The sequence below is a fragment of the Crassostrea angulata genome, chromosome 4, assembly GCF_025612915.1.
Source record: "Crassostrea angulata isolate pt1a10 chromosome 4, ASM2561291v2, whole genome shotgun sequence".
In the NCBI taxonomy this organism is placed as follows: domain Eukaryota; kingdom Metazoa; phylum Mollusca; class Bivalvia; order Ostreida; family Ostreidae; genus Magallana; species Magallana angulata.
Window position 1 is genome coordinate 1,539,430 of NC_069114.1, and position 24,912 is coordinate 1,564,341.

At 36.4% G+C, this 24,912-nt stretch overlaps 1 protein-coding gene and 1 pseudogene across 1 annotated transcript; one reads left to right on the forward strand and one right to left on the reverse strand.

Annotated features, from left to right (window-relative positions):
* Positions 1-915: 915 nt before the first annotated feature.
* LOC128179313 (uncharacterized) lies at positions 916-2,630 on the reverse strand (annotated as a pseudogene).
* Positions 2,631-12,891: 10,261 nt separating this feature from the next.
* Positions 12,892-24,046, forward strand: LOC128180494 (nitric oxide-associated protein 1-like). The gene is made up of 10 exons (XM_052848616.1): positions 12,892-12,937; positions 14,179-14,841; positions 15,298-15,426; positions 16,186-16,368; positions 16,906-17,117; positions 17,441-17,552; positions 18,896-18,915; positions 19,841-19,957; positions 22,795-22,918; positions 23,113-24,046. The coding sequence occupies exons 1-10, from the start codon at positions 12,892-12,894 to the stop codon at positions 23,313-23,315; spliced, it is 1,809 nt and encodes a 602-aa protein (XP_052704576.1). The 3' UTR covers positions 23,316-24,046.
* Positions 24,047-24,912: the final 866 nt, after the last annotated feature.

A 24,912-nucleotide genomic window follows, 5' to 3' on the forward strand; every position in this document is an offset into this window, starting at 1 on the left:
ACCATAGTCATTGGTTTTCTGCAGCCAAAGGAACACATATCATTAGGAGTGTTTTATCTATCTACATCTATCTATCTATCTATCTATCTATCTATCTATCTATCTATCTATCTATCTATCTTTCGCTTTATCAAGTTTCAAAATTAATGCAGAACTTGTACACATAAGTACAGGCACATGTTAAAGTAAAAATAACATATTACTAATGCTGACCAAATACAGGGATTTCATAAAAGACAGTAACTGCTTTCATTTTCACAATTTTGTATCATTAAAGGGTGCAACTGCAACGCTTAATGATAAAAAGTTTGTATCATTACCCTTTGAGGATGTAGATATTCGTCTGTTTCATTAAGCGTTAGGGCTGCGGTGCATTTGTAATAAAATACACAACTTTGATAAAATTTTATATCTTCTCCAAATTATGTGATACATTTATACCCCTTTGATTTCTTTAACACATATAATATTAATCTGTCATCAATAAAATCATACATCACTGTTTATTTTCAAATGCAAGGCATTAACTAAATCGATATAAATGCAGTTTTCTATTATTGTGGGACAGTTTTGAATCACAAAACATGCAAAATATGATGTCTTTTTGTCAAATGCATGTATATTATATTAAACAATACCTCAGAAATTAACTATAAAAGCAATGATTAGAATAACTGTATCATAATGACATAATTTGTAACAAGATGAACATCAATCAACTCTGTATGCTATTGATATCTTATCACACTCTGTTTGTTTATACATGACAGCTGTAAACATAGTTTGTTTAAAACACAGCAATCTTCAATTACAGGAAAAATGTCTACTTCATACCTACAAATCTACACAGATCTACAGTTAATTATCACATACAATGTAGATCTATAATATATACTGATTTATGTCAGTGTTAAAACGAAACACCTCGTTCATATTTATTCATATTTATACAAGCAGTTTGTTTACATGTAATCAAGGTAATATTGTATTTTCTTCACTTTACCTGTGTCATATTCAGCCACAAAGAGGTTAATGCCTTTGGTTTCCACACATAAACCCCATGGATTCTGTAAATGACAGTTGTCAATGTAGCGGAGGAACTTCCCGTCCTGATCCAGGATGTGGATACGGTTGTTGTCACTGTCTGATGTCAGTATCCAACCTTGGCTGTCTGTTGTAATGCCAAATGGACTGAATGGTCCCTTGGTAGTAAAGAGATTACCAGTGTAGGTAAACCGGAGTTTTCCGGCCTGATTGACCACCACAACTGCACGGGCTCCAAGGTCTGACACACAGATATCTAGGTTCCTGTTCTCACTGATGTATTTATATCCTCCAGATGAATAGAGAGGTTGTCCTATGTCATGACATACTGAATACTTTGTTTCTCTGTGAAGCCAGAGTAATACACAACTTTTGTGTGTTTATAATCATCACTGTCCACGACAACCATGAGTTCACCAGAAGAGGTACTGCAGACACCGCGAGGTATCCACCCCCGTAGTCTGATCACTGTCTGTATCTGTGTATTCTTCACTATGTTCACAGTTTTATCTCTGTAATCAGTATAAACTAGATCCCCACTCCTTGTCACTGCTACGTCCCATGGATCGTTCCCTGACCTGGTTTGGACTGACGTCACTAGTTCCCCATCCAGGTTGTAGAGTCGCATCTTGTTGTCATTACCACACGTCCAAATATCTTTATCACTCATACATGACACACTGCATAATCCTAAAGGATACTCTGTGTTTATCTCTGTAATGATCCGTGGTACATCAATGAGCGGTCTGTCAGGGGGAGAATCTATTGTGTAGCCATGTTCTTCTGTTTTGATATATGATGCTGACAGGGAACCAAACTGTTGATAAAGCTGTTTTTTGTTGATCTTCTGAGTGGTAAAACTTGGTAAGGACACTGTGAGTTTAGGAGGCAATCTTCTGAATTCAGCATTCCTTGATTTGTAGGCAGAGACGCGGCTGACATCATTGGAGTCCAGTAACTTCTTCAGATCATCAATGGCCTGTGTGATTTCAGAAATGGTACGTGTGGTTTCATCTTCTTGTTTATTTAAGACAGCCAGATGTTTGGAGTCCCTTTCATCGAGATCGAATTTCAGTTTCTGGATAGTGGTGTCTATTTTGCTGTGCAAGTCTTCTCCATGTTTGTTGATTGCTGTTGTCAATTTCTGGGAGTTTTCTTTCAGGTTAGCTTTTTGATCAGATAGATTAAATGCAATCTCTTGATATTTAGGATAAATGATTTTTTCTATATCTTGTAAAACTTTCTGTATGAATTGTTTTTTGTTTTTTAAACTTTCCAAAATTTCCACTACATTATGAGCTTGGTGTTCCTTTAAGAAAACACAGAGTTCACAAATAGGAATGTTGCATTGTTCACAGTATTGGTCACATATTTTTGTGGAATGTTTTTGACATTTTGGAAAAGATCCCCGATATTTGAATGGCACCACTTTGTGTTGTTTGGATTTATCAGAGAGATGTTTCCCCTCACAGTCTTTACACAGATGTATGTTACAAATGACACAGTGTAGAGGGGGGACCGGGGTCTCACAGAGATGACACCGTACCACATCCTGGAGGCTGTACTCAGGGTCCATGGTCAAACGATTCCTTAATAGCTGTTAGAAATCCTGAAATTAAAAACACTTTTTTATATTTCGATATTTTGAGAAGTTAAAGGGGCATGGTCACGATTTTGGTCAAATTTTATTTTTCTGTTTTTATCATTTACAATGCTTTAAAATGCATTTCTTATTGTCAAATTAAATTTATGTGTCAGGTGATGAGTTTTAAGCAAGATACAGGGCATACAATTCTTCGTCATGTAAACAAGGCTCGTGCCCTGTTTTTGTTTACATTGGTTCAATATACCAGAAAAAAAATCTTTTACAAGCAGATTTGTCTATCTTTATATTCATTTTAAGCATAAATAAACAGTTCCTAACGATACGATTAACACATTCAGTTGAGGTCTAAAGCTGGAATTTTCACTTCAACATTCAAAATGTAAACAAAAGCTTCGTTTACATAGCGAAGAATTATAAACTCTGTAACTCGCTTTTAACTCAACAAATGACACTCAAATTTTGGTTGCCTATTAACAATGCCTCACTGAAGCTTTGTAAACGTTAAAATCGAAAAAATAATTGTTGTCCAAAATCGTGACCATGCCCCTTTAATGCAACGCTGTTTGCTTAAACCTTTCCCCATGAAAACATATAATTGGCTGTCTGCATGGATCTGTAATAATAAATGGTTGTACGCATTGACGTGGTATTTGGACAGTGGAAGTCAAGAGATCAGACCAGAGTCTGCGTCATCTGTTTCATATTTGGATATATTACTGGAAATGGACATTGATGGTAACTTAACAACAAAACTTTATGATGAACGCGATGACTTCAATTTTTCTATAGTAAACTGTTCTTATTTATGTAGCAATATACCTTCATCACCTGCATATGGTGTTTTTGTCTCTCAGTTAATTCGATATGCAAGGACATGCTCTACGTATGAACAGTTTCTAAGGCGAGGCAAGCTACTGACAAACAAGTTGATAAAACAGGACTATCAACAGCCTCGTTTGAGGTCATCTTTTAGAAAGGTCTATGGTCGATACAACGACCTTGTCAGCAAATACAATCTTCCACTACTTGGTAGCATTCTGACTGACGTTTTTCATACTAATTATTAGACCATAAGTAATCACCTAATTGTCAACTGGTTTTTCCGGGTTTTTTCCCCGATTTCGAAAAAGAGCACACGGCGGGTGTGACCGGTCAGCAGAGAATGCTCACTCCTCCTAGGCACCTGATCCTACCTCTATCTTTTTGGAGGTCCGTGTTAGTCTGCTTTGAATTTTTAGTTCGTTTTATGGATTTTTGAGATGGTTGACGGTTTGTTATTGTCATTTTTTCATCAGAACATATACGTATCCATTTTGCTAACTTTACACGACAGTAAATGGCCTAAATTTACAGTATTATTTGGTTGTTTTGAACATATTCTATTATACATGTACATGTATATAATATACAAAGGGTTCGAACACACGTTCTTGCGACTTACTAGGTTCTCTGTGTATCTATGTAGGGATAACTATTTTAAATTGATAAATGTTTCAGAGAGTTAATACAAATACACAAACCTGATTCCAACACAGCGGTTAGCGATCGCTAATTTTCTTCCTGGTTTTTTGTTGTTATCACGGGCTTAGTTACCACAGGGGCTTGTGTAGAAAAAATCGTTAAAATAGTGGATATATCGGCTCGGTCGGAGGAAAAATATTGTTTTTCCTTGGTACCCCTTTTTAATCTCTACACGAGCCCCCTGTATTACAAAGTGGGGGATTGTTTGTGAATTTATTCCACTTTCACAGTCGATCTACTATATATTATAACATTAAAGGGAGGGATGAATAATGACCCCCTTTTTCTTTGTATTTTTGTGCGGATCCAGAACATTTTAGGGAGGGCGATGGCTATGTAACGGTTTTTCAAGTTACAAATAAAATAATCAGTTTATAATTCGTGAGTTCGCTTAGGTTTCCTTCCTAAGAATCAAGTAAAAATCAACAAATGCAACGAATATTTCAACTGCCAATAGAACACGCAGTAATAATAAGATTTTCCTTGGGCCTACCTTGGCTATTTGATTGTCGAACAACTAACCAGAATCAAAATACAAAATTAACCTATAATCAACTATCCGTAGACTGTGGATTTAAACAAACAATTCTGTTTGCTACCACTGTGCTACACAACCACTATCAATTCACCAATACACGGTCAGTCGAAAGTCACCAAGACACAATCGAAGTCACAAAGACACTATCAAGTCACTAAGACACTAGTTACAGAAGCAGGGTTAAGAACTGAGTGGTCTAGCTAACAATTCTGTTGCTTTCCGACACAGCTCAAATCCCTGTTCTGTAGAACTCTAACCGAAGAGATACACCAGAAGACCGTTCGAGTCGTTCACCGGCAGAAGACTGACTAAGAATGATAGGGTGGCTGTATATATACCCTGCAAGTTCTCACTGATTGGTCTAATCATGCATCATTTCTATTGGGTATACTGATTATCACTGATTGGTCAAAAATGGAGGCAAATGATTGGTTAAACACAGGATACATTTCAATCCGGAAGTAAAATCATTACATTACCCACGCCTTCGAAAAAATATGCGTCCTCGCATTCCAAAATAAAACATAAGTGTCAGAAAACATTTATTAAAAACTGATATGATGATAGTGATTGTTTAAAGGTGCCTCCTACTAAATATTCGTAATCTTTAGTAATAGTCAAAACTGTTTTAGTCATCTGGTGTGCCTGGGGAAATCTGTCTGAACAGAAGTACAATGGTCATTTCGTTGTAGACTCTTCCCTGAGAGTTAGCTTAAATTTAGGCATGATCTACAAAGAATAGAACTAAAATGAACAGTAGTCATCAAGATAGGCTGGTCGATTTGTACGTCTTTTATTTGTTGTCATGTCACTGTCACGTTTCTTGTCGTCAATCTGATTGGAAGCGGCTGCTTCTTGCTTATTACAGGTAACTTCTTTATCTTGCTCACCTCTCAAAATTTGTTTCACAACTGGTCGGATTCGATCAGTATGTATGACCTGATGTGTTCCTCTGGCACCACAATTGACTTTGTATGTTACGTTTGAACATTTTTCAATCACCTCAAAGGGACCCTGCCAGTAAGAAAAGAACTTAGGCGATGTTCCTGCTTTTCGCCTTGGAAAATACACATAAACTTTATCGCCTTTATTAAATGATTGCCAATTGAGTTTCCTGTCGTGGTACCATTTCTGCCTTTGTATATTGTCGTTCATCAATTTTCTCACGATGGTATGGGCCTCTTCTAGTTTTTCCTGCAGTTCCCAAACCCATCTGTTTTGAGGAATTCTTTTCATGGATGATGGCATCTCATAAACAATATCAAGAGGTGTAGCAACTTCTCGACCTAACATCATCATGTTTGGTGTCGTGCATGTAGTTTCGTGGACAGCTGATCTGTAGGCCATCATTACGTATGGAAGGTGATCGTCCCAGTCATTGTGATGTTCATCAACATATGCAGATAACATATTGGCAAGAGTTTTATTAAATCTCTCAACCATACCATCCGATTGAGGGTGGTAAGGGGTTGTAGGAGTTTTCTTGATGTTAAATAATCTACACATTTCTGAAAACAATTGGCTTTCGAATTGAACGCCCTGATCAGAATGGATCACACTGGGTGTCCCATATCTTGTAATGACTTCTTCCACAATTATTTTAGCAACAGTTGCTGCCTCCATATTCGCCATTGGAAAACTTTTCGTCCATTTTGTAAAGTAGTCCGACACAACTAGTATATATCGGTTACCTTTGTTTGACATTGGAAGTTCACCCAATATATCTGTAGCGATACGTTCTAAGGGGGTACCGCAAGTGACAACTTGCATTGGCGCCTTCTTATTCGTTGTTGGTGCCTTGCGTCGTTGGCATTTCTCACAACCAGCAATGTACTGTTTAACGTCTTTCTGCAATCCAGGCCAGTAAAATTTTAATTTCACCTTTTCTAAAGTTTTTCTAAAACCTAAATGAGCAGAAGTTCGTTCGTCATGAAATTGACTAAGCACAGTTCGGCGCTCACTGTATGGCAACACAGCCTGATACAAAACTTTCCCATTTTTGCAAGTTTTCTTTCTAAACAAAACATCATCTCTAATCTCAAGAGTATCCCAATGTGCGCAAATGCCTTTAACAAATTGACTATAGCTAGATAGCTGTTCAGAGTTTGGTTTTATGCCCGAAGCAACCCACTTTGACACCTGAGCTATATCAGTGTCAACTGCTTGTTTGTCCTTCAACGAATCATCATCTTTAGATGGTGGGCATGAAATAGAATTCACCATACTCTTTTCTTCAGCGCAACACGTTTTTCTACAGGGTATTCTGCTAAGTGCGTCTGCATTTTTATGCTTGGTACCCGCTCTATGTTCAATGATAATTTGAAAATTACTCAGACTGTCAAACCATCTGGCAAGTTGACCCTCCGGATTTTTGCAGTTCAATAGCCACTTTAGAGAGCTGTGATCTGTTCTCACTAGAAATTCTTTACCATACAGATAGTGTTTGTAATATTTGGTAAAGTAGACGACAGCTAAAAGTTCCTTCCTTGTGACGCAGTACTTGCGTTCTGCTTTTGACAATGTTCGACTAGCGTATGCAATCACCTTCTCCATACCATTGTGTACCTGGGAAAGAACTGCTCCAATTGCCACATCACTCGCATCTGTGTCCAGTATAAATGGTTTTGAAAAATCAGGATGCGCAAGAACTGGTGCTGAGATGAGTGCTCGTCGTAATGAATCAAACGAATCTTGACATGGTTTGTTCCACACAAATTTTGTTCCCTTTTCCGTCAGTCTATTCAAGGGTTTTGCTATTGTAGCAAAGTTTGGTATGAAACGTCTGTAATAGCTACAGAGCCCCAAAAAACTCTTTACCTCAGTAAGGTTTACGGGGATTGACCAATCTTCTACCGCTGAAATCTTAGATGGGTCTGTACTGATCCCATTTTCAGAAACTACATGACCAAGGAACTGTACAGTTTTGTGAAACAGATGACATTTCTTCGCCTTTAGTTTTAAATTTGATGACAATAACCTATCAAATACTTGTCTGAGATTGTCTAACATGTTTTCAAATGTTTTCCCAATAACAATAAAGTCATCAAGGTAAACTAAACATATCTGCCATTGCAAACCGCTCAAGACTGTCTCCATCAGCCTTTCAAAGGTCGCCGGGGCGTTGCAAAGGCCAAATGGCATTACGTTAAAGTGAAATAAACCCCTCTTTGTTGCAAAGGCAGTTTTCAGTTTGTCAGAGTCGTCCATTTTAACCTGCCAGTAACCTGAACACAAATCAAGGGTTGAAAACCACTTTGAACCTGAAAGACTGTCTAAAGAGTCATCAATTCTAGGCAGTGGATATGCATCTTTGACAGTGGTGGCATTTAATCGCCTGTAGTCCACACAGAAGCGCAATGATCCATCTTTTTTCTTTGCCAGAACCACTCCTGAAGCCCAGGGACTTGCTGACTTTTCTATTATGTTTTTATTCAGCATTTCATCTATTTGCTTGTTTATTTCACTCTCCAAGTGATAGGGAACACGTCTAGGGGGTTCCTTCAAAGGTCTAGCATCTTGCGTGTCGATAGTGTGTTTTACTATTGATGTGCGTCCAAGATCTGTGTCTGATTTCGCAAATACCTCAGCGTATTCGATTAAAAATTTCTTTAAAGCATATACTTCCTTTGTTTTTAGATGCACCGTTGACCTTGCAAAGAGGTCCTGCAAATGTGTTGGTAAATCGTCACATACCTTTTCTTTAGGTTGAGAGGAATCAATCACTGATTCAACATTACTTAAATTGGCAATAAATGTACCAGGGTAGATTATCTGGTTGTCTTCGGAAAGGTTCATCATTCTCACGGGGATCTCACCATTTTTCAAGTAGCCAACTGACCTTGCTACTAAAGCTTTTCCAGATTTAACAAATTTTTCAGCTGGTTCCACTAAGCCCAATATTTCTTTGTTCTGATAGCTCTCAGGGAACCCCATAACACAACAATAAGTAACGACTTCGCTTCTTGGAGGTATCGCTACTGTTTCTTTGGCTGCTATTCTAAAACAGCCTATCCTGCCAACAAATTCAACTTTGTAGCACTTGTCCTGCACATTGAAATACCCATTTGGCACATCAACAGTACATTTGTATTTTTTCATGAAATCCAATCCTATGACCCCATCAACAGATAAGTCCGTAACAATAACTTCCTGGGTGTAAGTTGTATCGCCCATATTGATGTTTATCAATGTTTTCCCTAAAACTGTAAGGTTTGTTCCACTTGCTGATGAAACTACTTGATCAGTGTGAAACAATACAGGTTTTGATTTGATGGTTTCATATACTCTACTTGATAACACAGACAGTGTGGCCCCTGTGTCAACCAACAAATTTGTGTTAACACTATGTACGAGTGTTTTTACATACATGCCAGACTCGGGATCATTTTGATGAATCCCAACTTGAGCACACCTAGACCTGATGCTCTTAAATGAGTTCTGTACAGGACGTCTTTTACCATAGGTATTGTTTCGTCTCTGAAACGATTGTGATCGAGAACTTCTATCATATCTAGCAATATTAACATTTCCCTGTGGACACTCTGCCTGTAAATGATACTTTGATCCACATACATAACAGTTTCTGTTGCCAACAGGATTCTGTTTTTTGATATTTGTGGACTTTTGAGACATGTTTGACTTCATTGCATTAACTTCTTGTCGGAGGTTTACTATTTCGTTCTTAAGTTCTTCAAAAAGCTTATTTGAAGGAGAATCTGTAGATGTCACTTGAACACTTTCAGACTTATTTGTTTGCAATGGTCTTAAATGAGACTCGGCTTCTAGCATTTTACGATCTGATTTTACAAATGCTTCTAATTCTACAGCATGCCGAATCGCATCATTGAGGTTTAATGGCCTTGCTTGTTTTACCCGTAACCTCATATCGGAGTCTATAAGAGCATCTATGAATTGCTCCTTTGCCAACGTTTCTCTAACATCTCCTGGAGCTGTAGGATAAGCTAGGTTATTTAGCCTTCTAATTGACTGTCCGAGCTCTGGCAAAGTTTCTGCTGCTCTCTGTTTGCGTTCCCTCAATTGGGTTCTATAGAGATCGTTTTGATTTGAGGGTGAGAATCTTTCTTCAAGGGCAATCACTAAAAATGCATAATCGTGTTTCTGAGCGTAAGGCAAATTTCCTAAAACACCCTGAGCCTGACCTCTCAATGAAACTGCTAAATAGAGTCCCTTTTCTCGCTCATTCCAATTATTAAGCATGGCACATGCATCAAAATGTGAACGATAATCCAACCAGGATCCTGTGCCATCAAATGTTGCAGGTTTGATATGTGACTGACACTTTTTATCTTCTAAGTCTCTCGTATTCTTATTTTCATCAACTGCATTAAACCGACCAGATTTTCTGCGATGTGTAATGTTACTTTCTGGTTCGTTTTGTGATAATGGGGTTGACGCAAAATGATCTTGGTCGTATTTGTCATAAGGCGACCTTGCACCCGGCATCAACTCATCTTGCCATGATACTTTTGCAGTAGGGCGTGTTTTAGGCTTTACATCGCCGTGATAGTCTATAACTGAAGAATCCGACACAAATCCCGAATCTCGTGGTTTTTTATTCGTTTGTGGCTCATGAGTGTCAGAGTTAACTTTATCTATAGCACAAGCGTTATGAATATTGAAACTTTTATCTTTTAACTCTTGAAGTTTTTGTTCAATAAAAGATATCTCTTTGTCTATGTCGTCTATGTTAGTCATAGCCACGTTTTAGATAATGCCACCATAAAATGTCATAAACAATCGTCGATAAAAATGAAACAATAACATGGACCTTATTCAACAAATTATACAACCTCTTAACTTCACTAGCATAAAAACATCTAATAAACTGAAATTTACTCCATATCTATTTCACGGCGATCACTACGTTTGAAATAAAACAAGAGATTTTACTTGATATACAAACACCGCTGCCACCAAATTTGTAACGGTTTTTCAAGTTACAAATAAAATAATCAGTTTATAATTCGTGAGTTCGCTTAGGTTTCCTTCCTAAGAATCAAGTAAAAATCAACAAATGCAACGAATATTTCAACTGCCAATAGAACACGCAGTAATAATAAGATTTTCCTTGGGCCTACCTTGGCTATTTGATTGTCGAACAACTAACCAGAATCAAAATACAAAATTAACCTATAATCAACTATCCGTAGACTGTGGATTTAAACAAACAATTCTGTTTGCTACCACTGTGCTACACAACCACTATCAATTCACCAATACACGGTCAGTCGAAAGTCACCAAGACACAATCGAAGTCACAAAGACACTATCAAGTCACTAAGACACTAGTTACAGAAGCAGGGTTAAGAACTGAGTGGTCTAGCTAACAATTCTGTTGCTTTCCGACACAGCTCAAATCCCTGTTCTGTAGAACTCTAACCGAAGAGATTCACCAGAAGACCGTTCGAGTCGTTCACCGGCAGAAGACTGACTAAGAATGATAGGGTGGCTGTATATATACCCTGCAAGTTCTCACTGATTGGTCTAATCATGCATCATTTCTATTGGGTATACTGATTATCACTGATTGGTCAAAAATGGAGGCAAATGATTGGTTAAACACAGGATACATTTCAATCCGGAAGTAAAATCATTACAGCTATATTTTTTTTTGGCGGGGGGGGTCCGAAGCATAATTTGGGGAATTTTGTAATTGAATTTGATAAATTTTCGAGGCCCCCTTCTAGATCCGCACATGGTGTTACCTATTTACTATTTTTTTCATTTCTGGTAGATGTAGATTGAATTCAGTCGAATAACTTGAATAACTACACACAATTCCTGATACTTTAATCTTAAAGCTATACACGCTATAATTTGCGTCAATTTTGAATGACAGTGAAAACGCATGTGTTTGTCTACTTATAAAAGTTATCCTTATTCTGTAAATTACAAGGGTGAATTCCATCTCGTTACAAAGATATAGATTTTTAATTGTTTATTTTCCTGCCAGGAAAATATACCTTTTCATGAATATTGATGAAGGAAGAGCAAACCGACCTCATTGCGCATGTCCGCGGAGAACTAGGTGGTCGTTATTGTTTGCCTAATTAAATATCCAACTTGATTTTTAATATGCTTAACAGTTGCTAATTTGAAATACATAGATGTATAATGAGTAAAATACGTTTGTCATTCACGATACCCTTACTTCTGCATTAACACTTATAGGATCTATAAATAGCACATAGGGGAAAAACACAGGTCTACGTCATTTTTTTAAAGGAAGTATTCATATCTACTCACAGGCTTGTATTTTTATTTATTTTTTTGTACTCGTATATCGGACAAATTTATGCTTTACTGAAAATATTCTTTCCTTTGTGAAACTATCACAATTATGAAGATGTTGACCCTTCACCAGTTTTGGTATGATAGGCTAAATTTAGCTGTCGATATCACGTGATAGATTGATATTCACGAGGAGGCATTACTTTCCTGGCAGGAAAATAAATGTTTTATTGTTTAATATTTGATATATTTGTTGCGTGATCGAATTGAGCATTATAATTAACAGAATAAAGGTAACTTTTATTAGTAATCAAACACATACATTTTCCCCTTTATTCAAAATTGACGCAAATTATAGCGTGTATAGCTTTAAAATAAATGTTGGTTTCGTGGCCAATCTCTCTTTAATCTGTGTTTAATTAATTATAAAATAAGAGTGAATTTTCTCTCTTTCCCTTAAAAAAACAATCTGATTAAAATCAGATCCTTTGATCCGCTCACTTAGATCGCTACAATAGATCTAATGTAGCGATCTAAGTGGGCGGATCAAAGGATCTGATTTTAATGAGATTGTTAAAAAAATTAATAAACATGTTTCGCCCGGTTTTGTGTTAGACCCCATTTTTGCGAAAAAGTATAGTTAACTTTATTCATTTACTCCTAGGCCTTTCTCTCTCTCTCTCTCTCTCTCTCTCTCTCTCTCTCTCTCTCTCTCTCTCATTGCAAAGAACATGAAACACTGTGCCGGATAATTATGACAGCGCCAAGGTGGCATTTTTTTGCACTCGCTTAAGATGCAGTTACGGAAAAAACCCTTATATATACCAAATGTTAAACCATTGTCCAGAGAGTATATGACCACTTTTGTTTAAGTGTGTTTCACCTGACACAGGTGAGATAACACCTTTAAAAATTAATATTCCGTTGGAAAATGATAATCCCTAAAGGAGAAATGGTTATCCTACAGGATATTGCCTGTATAGGATTTTCTACAACTCCTACAGGAATTATATTTCCTATATCAAATCCTATCGATATCGGAATTGAGATTGCTACATGAAGTTTTTGTATTCGGATAGGAAATTTCAAGATTTTTTAAAGGAATATTGTTTTTCCTATGGGAAAAAATATTTCCCTGTAGGAATTTTGTTTTGAAAGGAAAACATCATACCGGACAGGTGAGATACAATGATATCAAATTTGGTTGTAAACTCTTTAAATAAACGGTCTACCCTATGGCACATTTGAATTTTTCGATATATGCAGCTTAGACAGGTGAGAAACTATCACATTGGCACTGGCATAATTATCCAGAACAGTGTTATGAACATATAAATTCCAGTCCAAATTTATTTTATTTTTTCTCAAACAATTTGATTTCTTTAACAGACATTTTTTTAATTTATCTTTTCGTGAACTTATTATTTTAATTGAGGGTATGTACACTTAATGTCTCTCGTGTAAGATCTACACATGCCATATGCGGCTGATTCCCCGGCTAAGTCTATATATTTATGAAATATTGATTAATAATCTTTTGGGAATGAATTAATTATAGTTATGTGCGGATTCCATGGAAAATTCAAATTTCTTAAATTTACACTGTAAAATTATCGAAAATAGGTCTCGGACCCCCGGCCTCCCCCTTGGAAAACATAACATTTCTCGGACCCTTCCCCTCATAAAAATTCTGAATCCGCGCAATACACTTGACCTCATTTTAGGTCATCTGAGTCAGGTGTTCCTACTGCGTCTAAAATCTTCTCACGTCGTCTATCATATAGTATTATAATTTCATGCTTGTCTATTGAAATCAAAATGAGACATGGCGGAGTCAAATTGAATAGCAACTATTTGTCCATTAACCGCTCGTAATCATAGTCAGAAGTGCGTTTTATACTACATGATTTATGATTTGAAAGCAAGGAGCACATAGGGAAACTCGTGTTGACCAACAAAATGTTAACAAGAAGGTTTCTTAAATTGCCATGTGACATCTATAGATCATTACAAGAAACGCATCGCTTGATAGTTTCTAGTTCTCATAATCATGCTTCTTCATCATACAAAGTTAAGAATAGGAAAAAGACCCGTGTAAAACAACAGGACACTTTTAAGTTCTCTTCTGTAAAACCAGCGATTGTTGAATTAGGTAATAACCAATATCTCTTGAACAAACCGGGTAATACAGGTACTTTTAATGTTGACTTTCTCTCAGATATAAATGAAAAGATCAAAGAGATCACCAAGGATGTAGATTTTAACGTAAACCGGAAACCTCATACTGTCGAGAAAGATCCGACCAACTCAATCAACCCTAAGCCAAAGGTTAATCACGGTACACCAGACAAATCTATAGCAATCAGTGAAGTTCCCTGTGGGGGGTGTGGCGCCTTACTGCACTGTCGGGACCATACTGTGCCTGGTTATATTCCAAGTGAGGTATTCAAGGAGATGACGAAAGAGGAACTGAGGGACTCGAAGTGTCAAAAATGCCACAAGATGCAATATCATAAAACCTTGATTGACATTCGTGCAACAGATGATAGAGCGCATGAAATTATGAAGGAGATTCAAGAAAATCGGAGATGCATGGTGATGCTTATAGTTGATTTGTTGGATATAGAGAACAGTATTCCCGACTTATTTCGTGAATTGATACCGTCTAGGAAGCCCATCTTTGTGATCGGGAATAAGGTTGATATTATTCCGCAGGACCATCCCGATTATCTTGACTCTGTGCACCAGACACTTGTGGACGCTTGCATTAATTGTGGGCTGGAACAACATAACGTTAAACATGTGACCTTGATAAGTGCCAAAACTGGATTCGGTGTCGAGACTCTGATATCAAAACTTCTACAAGATTGGGGCATGTCAGGTAAATAGCAGCAGCATTTAAAGGGGTCAAAAGCTGCCAAGTAATATGTTAAACTCTACTTGGATTATTTTTACATGATTTATTTATTTATACCTGCTGATAACTGTAAGCAAGTCCAGAACATAATGCAATTTTCATTTGACATAATTACTGGTGTATCATAAAAATGAGTAACAAATCAAATTCATTTGATTAATTGTCAAAAGAATTTATGATGGGCCAAATTGTTGATTTGATTTCCTTAGTAGTAAGTACCCATCCGGAACAAATTAACACTTAATTTATACTTGTACAAATGTTTTAAACAAAAGATTACACTTTTTATTTTACAATCTAATTAAAGTAAGAACTGCCATCCCCTCCCTGGTTTTTGATTGAACATGCAACATATCGAAAACTGGTGAGCAGATTCATTCTAATCTTAATTAAATTGTTATCCTTTATTCTCCCCTGTAGGTGATGTGTACATGATCGGTACGGCTAACAGTGGGAAGTCGACTCTCTATAACTCGCTGCTCAACTCAGACTACTGTAATCATCACGTCAGGGACATCATTCCTCAGGCCACCGTGTCCGAGCTTCCAGGTAATTATATAGAATAAATGGCTCCTGTATTGAGATAGAAGTCTTACTAAGGAGTAGGGAAAAAAGACATTACAGAGAAAAGGATTGTGGTTTTTCTTTTACAAGAGCCAAGCAGGTGCTTTTGTAAAGATTTCAAGTTTTCATTTTGTGAGTAAAGACAAAGGAATACATAAAGTACATTATATGCAGTTTACACTGGTTGTATTGTATGCATTACTAATGTAAAACCATAAAAGGATACACAAATGATCAAGTGTTTAGAGGGGCTCTTTTTTCCATGGTAAATGTTAATATTTATACATATATTATAGTTTACAAATATACACGTATATTTATATAAATTTGCAAATATGCTTCCTTATATGAACCTATAGAATAGCGAAAATGTTCAATTCTGTATGCACTTTTTCATGATGTCACAATGATCATAGCACGCACCTATCGCTTATTGCTTGGATTATTGTAAACATAAAATCTTGATAATTTTAAGAATTCTGAACAATTTGCCTTTTTCAACATGCTTATGTATAAGTAATAAACAGCAATTTTAAAAAATTCAACAGGATATGAACTTATGGTACGTTATCAAATCTCTTGAGAAGCCCTTTGATCTTCACAGGATTTGATCAAGTGACCAACCAAGTTCATGTCCCAGTAAACTTTTTAACTTGCTTTTTATTTCTTAAATAATAGAATATGCCTGTGTTAAAATTATTGGTGTGCTGATGTTTATGTTTAATCAATTTTTTGTTGCTTTAGGTACAACAATGAACACTCTCAAGTTCCCAATAATGAACGCCAAAACAAACTGGTTGATGAAGATGCGTCAGGACAGACTACAGCTTACAAAAGCAAAGGAAATGGTGAAGCGGATAAAAGTAATAGAGGAAACAAAAAAATCCAAAAAGCTGATGGCGTCGTCAATCCTGACCACTCTCCGAGGTACGGCGCTACATTAGGCCAAATTGATTGAATGTATTGGCTCTCGGGCACTTCTGAATTGGGCAAATGCTAATGCATTGATTGGTATATTCTATTTCCATATCAAAATGAAGAATTTTTAATATTTATAATCTACCGGTATAATATGGAAATTGAGTTATTTCTCTTGGCAAAACTTTTAATAAATAAATAAATTACTTACCAGCTGCCACATGATATTTTTGAATTTTTTTGCCTGAGGACCAATGCATTTACTTTTTGTGGCCTTAGTAATCTATAGTAAGGACTAAACTACTGTGTTTCAGAATATTGATTGAAGGGAAACAATTCAATATGAATTAAGATTCTTACACAGGTCTACATGTTTCTTGATTTATTACTGAATAATGATTTAATTTTTTTTAAACCTCTCTTTCACTTGGGAATGAAATGTACAGATATGTAATTTATTGAAAAAAGTACTCATTATCTTAAAATGTTTTCTACACCTGTTAATATGGTTAATACAGATTATTTTCAAACTCATTGCATTTGCAGAGAAAGTGGAGAAGACAGACTTTGCTGAGGATGAGGATAGAAGGACTCAGTATTCAGGTTTCGATCTTACGGCGTACGATTATAAGCAAAACAAAGTCCTGACTAACGATGGCAAAGAATTCATCTCTGAAAAACGGGCAACATATGATGAACACCAATTCAAAAACTCCCGATTTTTGTATGACACGCCCGGTCTTCTGTGCGACTCCCAGGTCAGTGATCAAGGTCTTTGTAGCTCTTGAATTAAAAGCAGATTAAAAAGAGAAGTCTAGCTAATTGTGTTACAGATAGTTGTATAGAGAAGTCCAATTTTTGTATTATGATCTATGCAAAAAAAAACCCCACAGATATATGGTACATGTACTTCCTTACGTCTACATTATGTCCCTCTCTTTCACTCTATCTCTCACTCTGTTTCCATCTTTCTCTTCATATGTTTCTCTTTATCTATTTTTCCAAACATTATTATTGTATATCAATTTTTTTCTTTAGGTAATTTGTAAATAATATATAAACAATCGTTTTGATTTTGTAGATCTATATGGACCTTTTACCAGAGGAACTGAAGCTGATTTCTCCAGCCAAGAAGATTGTTCCTCATTGTGTTCTACTGAAACAGGACTACACAGTGTTTGTGACAGGACTAGGTAGACTGGACTATGTAGAGGTGAGTGTCCCATTGTGTTCTACTGAAACAGGACTACACAGTGTTTGTGACAGGACTAGGTAGACTGGACTATGTAGAGGTGAGTGTCCCATTGTGTTCTACTGAAACAGGACTACACAGTGTTTGTGACAGGACTAGGTAGACTGGACTATGTAGAGGTAAGTGTCTCATTGTGTTCTACTGAAACAGGACTACACAGTGTTTGTGACAGGACTAGGTAGACTGGACTATGTAGAGGTAAGTGTCTCATTGTGTTCTACTGAAACAGGACTACACAGTGTTTGTGACAGGACTAGGTAGACTGGACTATGTAGAGGTAAGTGTCTCATTGTGTTCTACTGAAACAGGACTACACAGTGTTTGTGACAGGACTAGGTAGACTGGACTATGTAGAGGTAAGTGTCTCATTGTGTTCTACTGAAACAGGACTACACAGTGTTTGTGACAGGACTAGGTAGACTGGACTATGTAGAGGTAAGTGTCTCATTGTGTTCTACTGAAACAGGACTACACAGTGTTTGTGACAGGACTAGGTAGACTGGACTATGTAGAGGTAAGTGTCTCATTGTGTTCTACTGAAACAGGACTACACAGTGTTTGTGACAGGACTAGGTAGACTGGACTATGTAGAGGTAAGTGTCTCATTGTGTTCTACTGAAACAGGACTACACAGTGTTTGTGACAGGACTAGGTAGACTGGACTATGTAGAGGTAAGTGTCTCATTGTGTTCTACTGAAACAGGACTACACAGTGTTTGTGACAGGACTAGGTAGACTGGACTATGTAGAGGTAAGTGTCTCATTGTGTTCTACTGAAACAGGACTACACAGTGTTTGTGACAGGACTAGGTAGACTGGACTATGTAGAGGTAAGTGTCTCATTGTGTTCTACTGAAACAGGACTACACAGTGTTTGTGACAGGACTAGGTAGACTGGACTATGTAGAGGTAAGTGTCTCATTGTGTTCTACTGAAACAGGACTACACAGTGTTTGTGACAGGACTAGGTAGACTGGACTATGTAGAGGTAAGTGTCTCATTGTGTTCTACTGAAACAGGACTACACAGTGTTTGTGACAGGACTAGGTAGACTGGACTATGTAGAGGTAAGTGTCTCATTGTGTTCTACTGAAACAGGACTACACAGTGTTTGTGACAGGACTAGGTAGACTGGACTATGTAGAGGTAAGTGTCTCATTGTGTTCTACTGAAACAGGACTACACAGTGTTTGTGACAGGACTAGGTAGACTGGACTATGTAGAGGTAAGTGTCTCATTGTGTCCTACTGAAACAAGACTACACAGTGTTTGTGACAGGACTAGGCAGACTGGACTATGTAGAGGTAACTGTCTCATTGTGTTCTACTGAATCAGGACTACTTCCCATTGTGTTCTACTAAACAATTCATCGATAAGATGGTATCTGTAAGCCAACTTTTATTTGTTGCATGCGAGAAATTTTTCGCAAGGTTCGTGAGAGCCTCCTCGTCGTGAATATTTCTCGCCATGAACCAGTCTCTGTTGTATGGTTATTATAACAACCTTAATCGGGATCAGGCTTGGGGTAATGCTAAATGCAATGGTAATGAATTGCAATGCATTACATGTTTTCAAAGTAATGCTAGTAATGTGTAATGCAACAAAAGCATTACAAGTAATGGTAATGTAATGCAGTGTACAAGATTAACTGTGAGGTATAGATAACTCTTTTTCCTCAAGGTGTGGTTGTGTTAGGGAGTTATTATACAGGGGACTCTATCATTAACAGGGTAACCAGGATGTATTTGTGTAAGGGAGTTATTAGAGAGGTTGAGATTTCAAACGTGTACGGGTACGTGTACGTGAACTAGGGGAATCACCTAAATTCTTCGCGTATTACGTCATCAGTTTTTGTGACGACATGGTTTTTACATGTTCTCTAAACTTGTAGAGTGTCGTCTACACGTAAGTACAAACGTGTAGCTTTTTACAACAAATTAAATCTTATTGATGAGTGAGTGTATTCTTGAGATACATTATGTAGATTTTTAAACGTCATTGCATGAAAATTGATAAGAAATTTACCATTTATTTGGAATTAACTAAATGAATTCATGTCACAAAACTGCGTCGATTTACGTACACATTTATATCCTACAAGTTAAGAAATCTCAACTGATAAATTACAAAAACGTGTACGTGTACGTGTAGTTTTAACACACGTACGCGTACCCGTACACGTTTAAAATCCCAACCTCTCTATTATACAGGAGACTCTATCATTAACAGGGTAACCAGGATGTGATGCTGGTGATCTACATCAGTTCTAAGCTGCCGGTCCACATCGTCCCGAGACCCGAAGCCGAGGAGTTCTACCGCTGTAACATTGGGACTGAAGTTCTAGGGGTAGGTGTCTGGTTCTGTGTCAGGTTATTCATGATTATTGCAGATTCATTATTTTACTGAGTACTGTGGTTTCATTAATATTCACGGGTATCAGCTTTTGTTGATAAAGTGAAAATCACAGTTTCAAGGATACGTAAATTAGTGGCGAATGACCCTTTCAATACAAAATGTTAATAGAAATTGCGTTTCAATGAACATTTCATTTCATGGATCAACTTCACAACGAAATCCATGAAAATTGGTATTCAACGAATATTGATGAAACCACAGTACTTAATTCTGCAATTTAAACTTTTTGCATCAAATTGCAAGAATGCCAAATTTTTATCATAGTTTTATTTACATCTGTCCGAAAAATAAAAATAAGATACACTATATTAAAATCAAAATTAAAATGATGCGTTACTCATGATTCTACACAGATAATAATTCCTTGGGTTCATTAGGAATCATCTGTACAGTACTTACTGCCATGATGTAAAAATCAGGGAAAGTGAATTAAGAGTGCTGGTTAGTTGGGGCCATTTTTAGACTTTATCAGTCTCCTTGAGAAGAAGAGCCCTGTATAATGATATAGATAAAGATAGAAAAATATTCAAATTTTAAAGTCAAAATACTTGGATTTTTTCGACTAAATGATAGTGTATGGTCAAAGAAATCCTCTCCCAAAACTTTAGGTAGACCTGAGGGCAACTATTTGACCCCCAGCCTCCCTAGATATTGAGACAATGAGGCTAGTGTATACAGGGCTATTTTCGCCCCATGTTATTTTTGCCCTTCTTCACTTGCAAACATTTTGCCCTGTCTTGAATTTGCCCAGACAATTTTTTAAAAAGAGATAAATTAAGACCTTGGAATTTGCCCAGTCTTTTATTCAATCGCTGACAACGAGGGCAAAAGGGGCGAAAATAAAACGGGGGCAAATATTTCTCTGTATACAGTACCTTAAATCTTAGGATGTCCCATACTACCTTAAGGCAGTACATGTACTTATCAAAATCAGCAAACATTTATCAACAACAACTATGTTGACGTACATGTATAACTTGTATTTACATAACTCGAATGTAAATTGAATGCGTAAGATGCACAAAATAAAACCAAATTCAAGTAAAAAGGAAGAGCAAAGAAAACGGTTTTATTGGGTGTTACATTTAGTAAGAAAAATCATCAAACTTGTCTAAACAGTGAATATCTAAACAGTGAATACCCCCCTCTCCCTGAGGGATGCATGTACTGAGAGTGTTTATTTATTCTTTATTAAACAATTCCTCTACATGTGGTTTATATTTTATAAAGTAAAGACATGGAACACTTAAGTTTAATTCGGCTTTAATTCCTATTCCATCATTGTACATGGTCTCCAATGACAATCTTCCCTTTGTTCCTATCCTTGTCAGTCTGTCTCTTTTTTTCGTTTTTCAAACTTAACGGTATATCTATCTTTCTTGCCGTTGCCATTGTTGTTGCGATAGACTGAGCGTGGTATCACGTGACTGATTTAAGGCTGGGTTTATTCAAATGCTGGATTTACTATCGACTCCATAATAAATATGAAAATTAATTACTTCTATATCTTTTTATATCCGAATGATATAAACTGCGTGATTTATTGTGAAGATAAATCTTTATATAACTTATTTAAATAAATAAATCAATCAAATATTTCTTAGCATGAAAAAATACGCCACATATACCTTTTAACTTTGACTTAGAGTTTACTTTTACAGTCACTACATGTGTTCAACTTCATACTGTATATAAACAGTAGCTAAATAATAGTTCAAACTATAAATATCTGTTTCATTTCTTTAAATTATCATTTTCCATGACAAATTTTAGCGAAATTTTTAGGAAAAATATCATTTCTGTTTGGGGTCCTATATTTCCAAAAAATTGCATGTGACATGGGTTACAAATATAATAAATGAACATTATAGATCCCCAATGGCATCTTTATATCCAAGTGGTTTTTGGATGATTGACATTACTATTATTTCAGGTGCCAACCTCCTTAAATGTTAACATGGTCAAAATCATTAATATGGAATCATACCTTGCTTGACATTGGGGGGGAGTCTTTATTAAGGCAATCTTTATAAGGGCAAAATCACTTAGTTTGATGTTTGTATCAATTGGTCACCAAATCATCATTATAGTACAAGAAAAATTATTTATTTCGTTTGTTTATCAGTAGGATGATTTAGCTTTCATCATAGTTTAAGTATATTATAAGAATTACACACTATTCACTTCGCCCTTTGGGGTTGATAAATATCATAGTTACTGTACTTCACTGAATCCAGTGAGGTGAACAGTGTACTTTGATTATTCAGTTATGGTATTGACCTCAAAAAGAGCAAAAATTGTTTAATATAGAATATTTGTGATATACTATTATTTGATGTTAAAATGCAGGTGTTTGTAATACATGTACGTTTTGTGGCAGATGACATTTTATAAACACATAGTGTTGTGACTGTTGTCCCTTTTAAAAGTTATAGATTTTGTCAGCATGTACATGTACATGTATTCTAATATGTATTAAAGTAACATGTATGTTCCTGGCAAAAAACAGGGCCCAGGGGACCTTGCACAATTACCAGTACATGTATATGTAGAAAGCGAATATTTCTTCAAAAGTTGAGAGTGGACAACCAAGGTGAAGATTTCTTGACCAGAATAAGTGCATTTAATTTTTTACTTTTAGAATTTGAAAAGGTGATAGACAAATGCTTAAATTTTTTCTGCTTGCAACTTTTTAAACTCATTTTTTTTTTACTTGAGCATGAAACTGTTAAATGTTTAGATGTCTGATTGGTCTACTGTTGTTGTAGCTTCCTCTTGGTGATGAATCCAGGCTAGCCAAGCTTCCACCCCTGAAGGGAAGAAACATCCGGATCTGCCCAGAGGATCAGACATACAACACAGCGGCAGCAGACATTCAACTGTCGTCTCTAGGTGCGTATCGTGTGGGGAATGTGAAATGATATTTGATAAGGAATTAATTGTACTGATGTTGACTGTTTAGTGTCCTGATGTACTGATGTTGACTGTTAACTTTACAGATGTTGACTGTTAACTGTACTGATGTTAACTGCTAACTGTACTGATGTTGATTGTTAAATGTACTAATGTGCTTGACTTTCCCACAGGATGGGTGTCGGTGGTTGGGATGTCGCGCTCGGCTGAACTAGACGTCACCCTCAGAGTCTACACCCCTGGGGCACGTGGGATTTATATCCGACCAGCCATGCTAAAAAATGCCCACGTTTTCCACTTAAAGAGAGTCAAGAACACTCTAAAGTATAAACGCAATAAACCAAAGCTCCTGCTTATGAAAGGAGAGCAGTTCTGAAGCTGATGGAGTATAAATGATACAGCTGAAGCTGATGGAGTGTATATGATAGTGCTGGTAGATAACCTGACAGTTCGTGCAATCATGCAGTGTTGCTCGTTGTTATTGATTTCATCTTTCTTGAATTATATTTACATATTAAAGATAAAGCTTTCAATCTTACTCTGATGTATGTATGTGAACATTAGGTAAGACTATATATTTTTGAATATATATTTTGAATCTTTTGGCCTTAAAATATATTCAATGGTCAGTTACCCGAGTCACATTTGGCCACACATGTACAATGTCTGTGATTGTCATGTACAAAGGAACACACCTGAATAAAAAATTGATAATGAATTTGCATGTGTATTTACAAATTGAGGTCAGAATTGAAAACAATATGAGCTGCATTTTTAATTTTTTTTATTTTTTTTGCAAAATTGTTATTTTTATTTCCACTGAAAAAATGATGCTGGTTTATCAATCTCTGTTAGCCATTTGTTTTGTGGGAAAAGCTATGTAGAAGCTTAAGTTGAAGTAAACTTACATTAATGTCATTCCATACAAAATTGGTTTGCTATACCATCCATAGTACAAAAACCTGAATATCAAGTAAATATGACCATTTGCTTAAATCTTATCTATCCTAAAAGTTAGATTCAGAATTATCATGAAAGCACTTTTATCTAACAAAATACAATTTTTAAAAATGCAGCTTATATTGATTTAAGCTGAATAAAATCATATGAGGTTACACTTTGTTGTTTTAAATATATCAGCATGCGGTTGCCATGGAGTGAATTTGAACTTGATCAAGGTGACAGATGTGACTACTACCATACCACACTGTACCAGTGAATGTTAAACCTTGGTCAGGGCTTTTGGTCCTGTCTTTGACAGGGGATCCTAATCCCGCCAGCACACTAGTAATGTCCTGGTGGAGAGCTTGTTTTATTCAGTAATCACACCATTGTTGGATTGCTCCCTGCTTTAAATGTCCATACAAAATGTTACAGAAAAATGGTGCAAAACAAGACAATATAATAAGACAACCGTCCCTGGTTTTGCAGTTCTTCGATATGGTATTGATTCAATCAACAATTTATTAATTAGACAAACTGTTTTGCCCTGATGTCCTGATCAATCGAAAAGCTAATAGAAAGCAGGATGTAATATGTTTCTTTCTAGAAAGTCATGCTTTGCTGATCTGGAATGTTAGTGTTTGTGATGTCACACTTATTTGATCTGGATGATGGTGACTAGAATGTCACGCTTTGTTGATCTGGATGTTTATGTTTGGAATGTTACGCTTTGTTGATTTGGATGAAGGTGTTTGGAATGTCACGTTTTGTGGATGTTTGTGTTTGTGATGTCATGCTTAGTTGATCTTGATGTTTATGTCTGCAATGTCGCGCTTTGTTGATCTGGATGTTTCACTAGAATGTAACGCTTTGTTGATCTTGATGTTTGTCTGGAATGTCACGCTTTGTTGATATGGTTGTTTATGTCTGGAATGTCACGCTTTGTTCATGTGGATGTTGGTGTTTGGAATTTCACGCTTAGTTGATCTGGATGTTGGTGTCTGGAATGTCATGCTTAGTTGATCTTGATG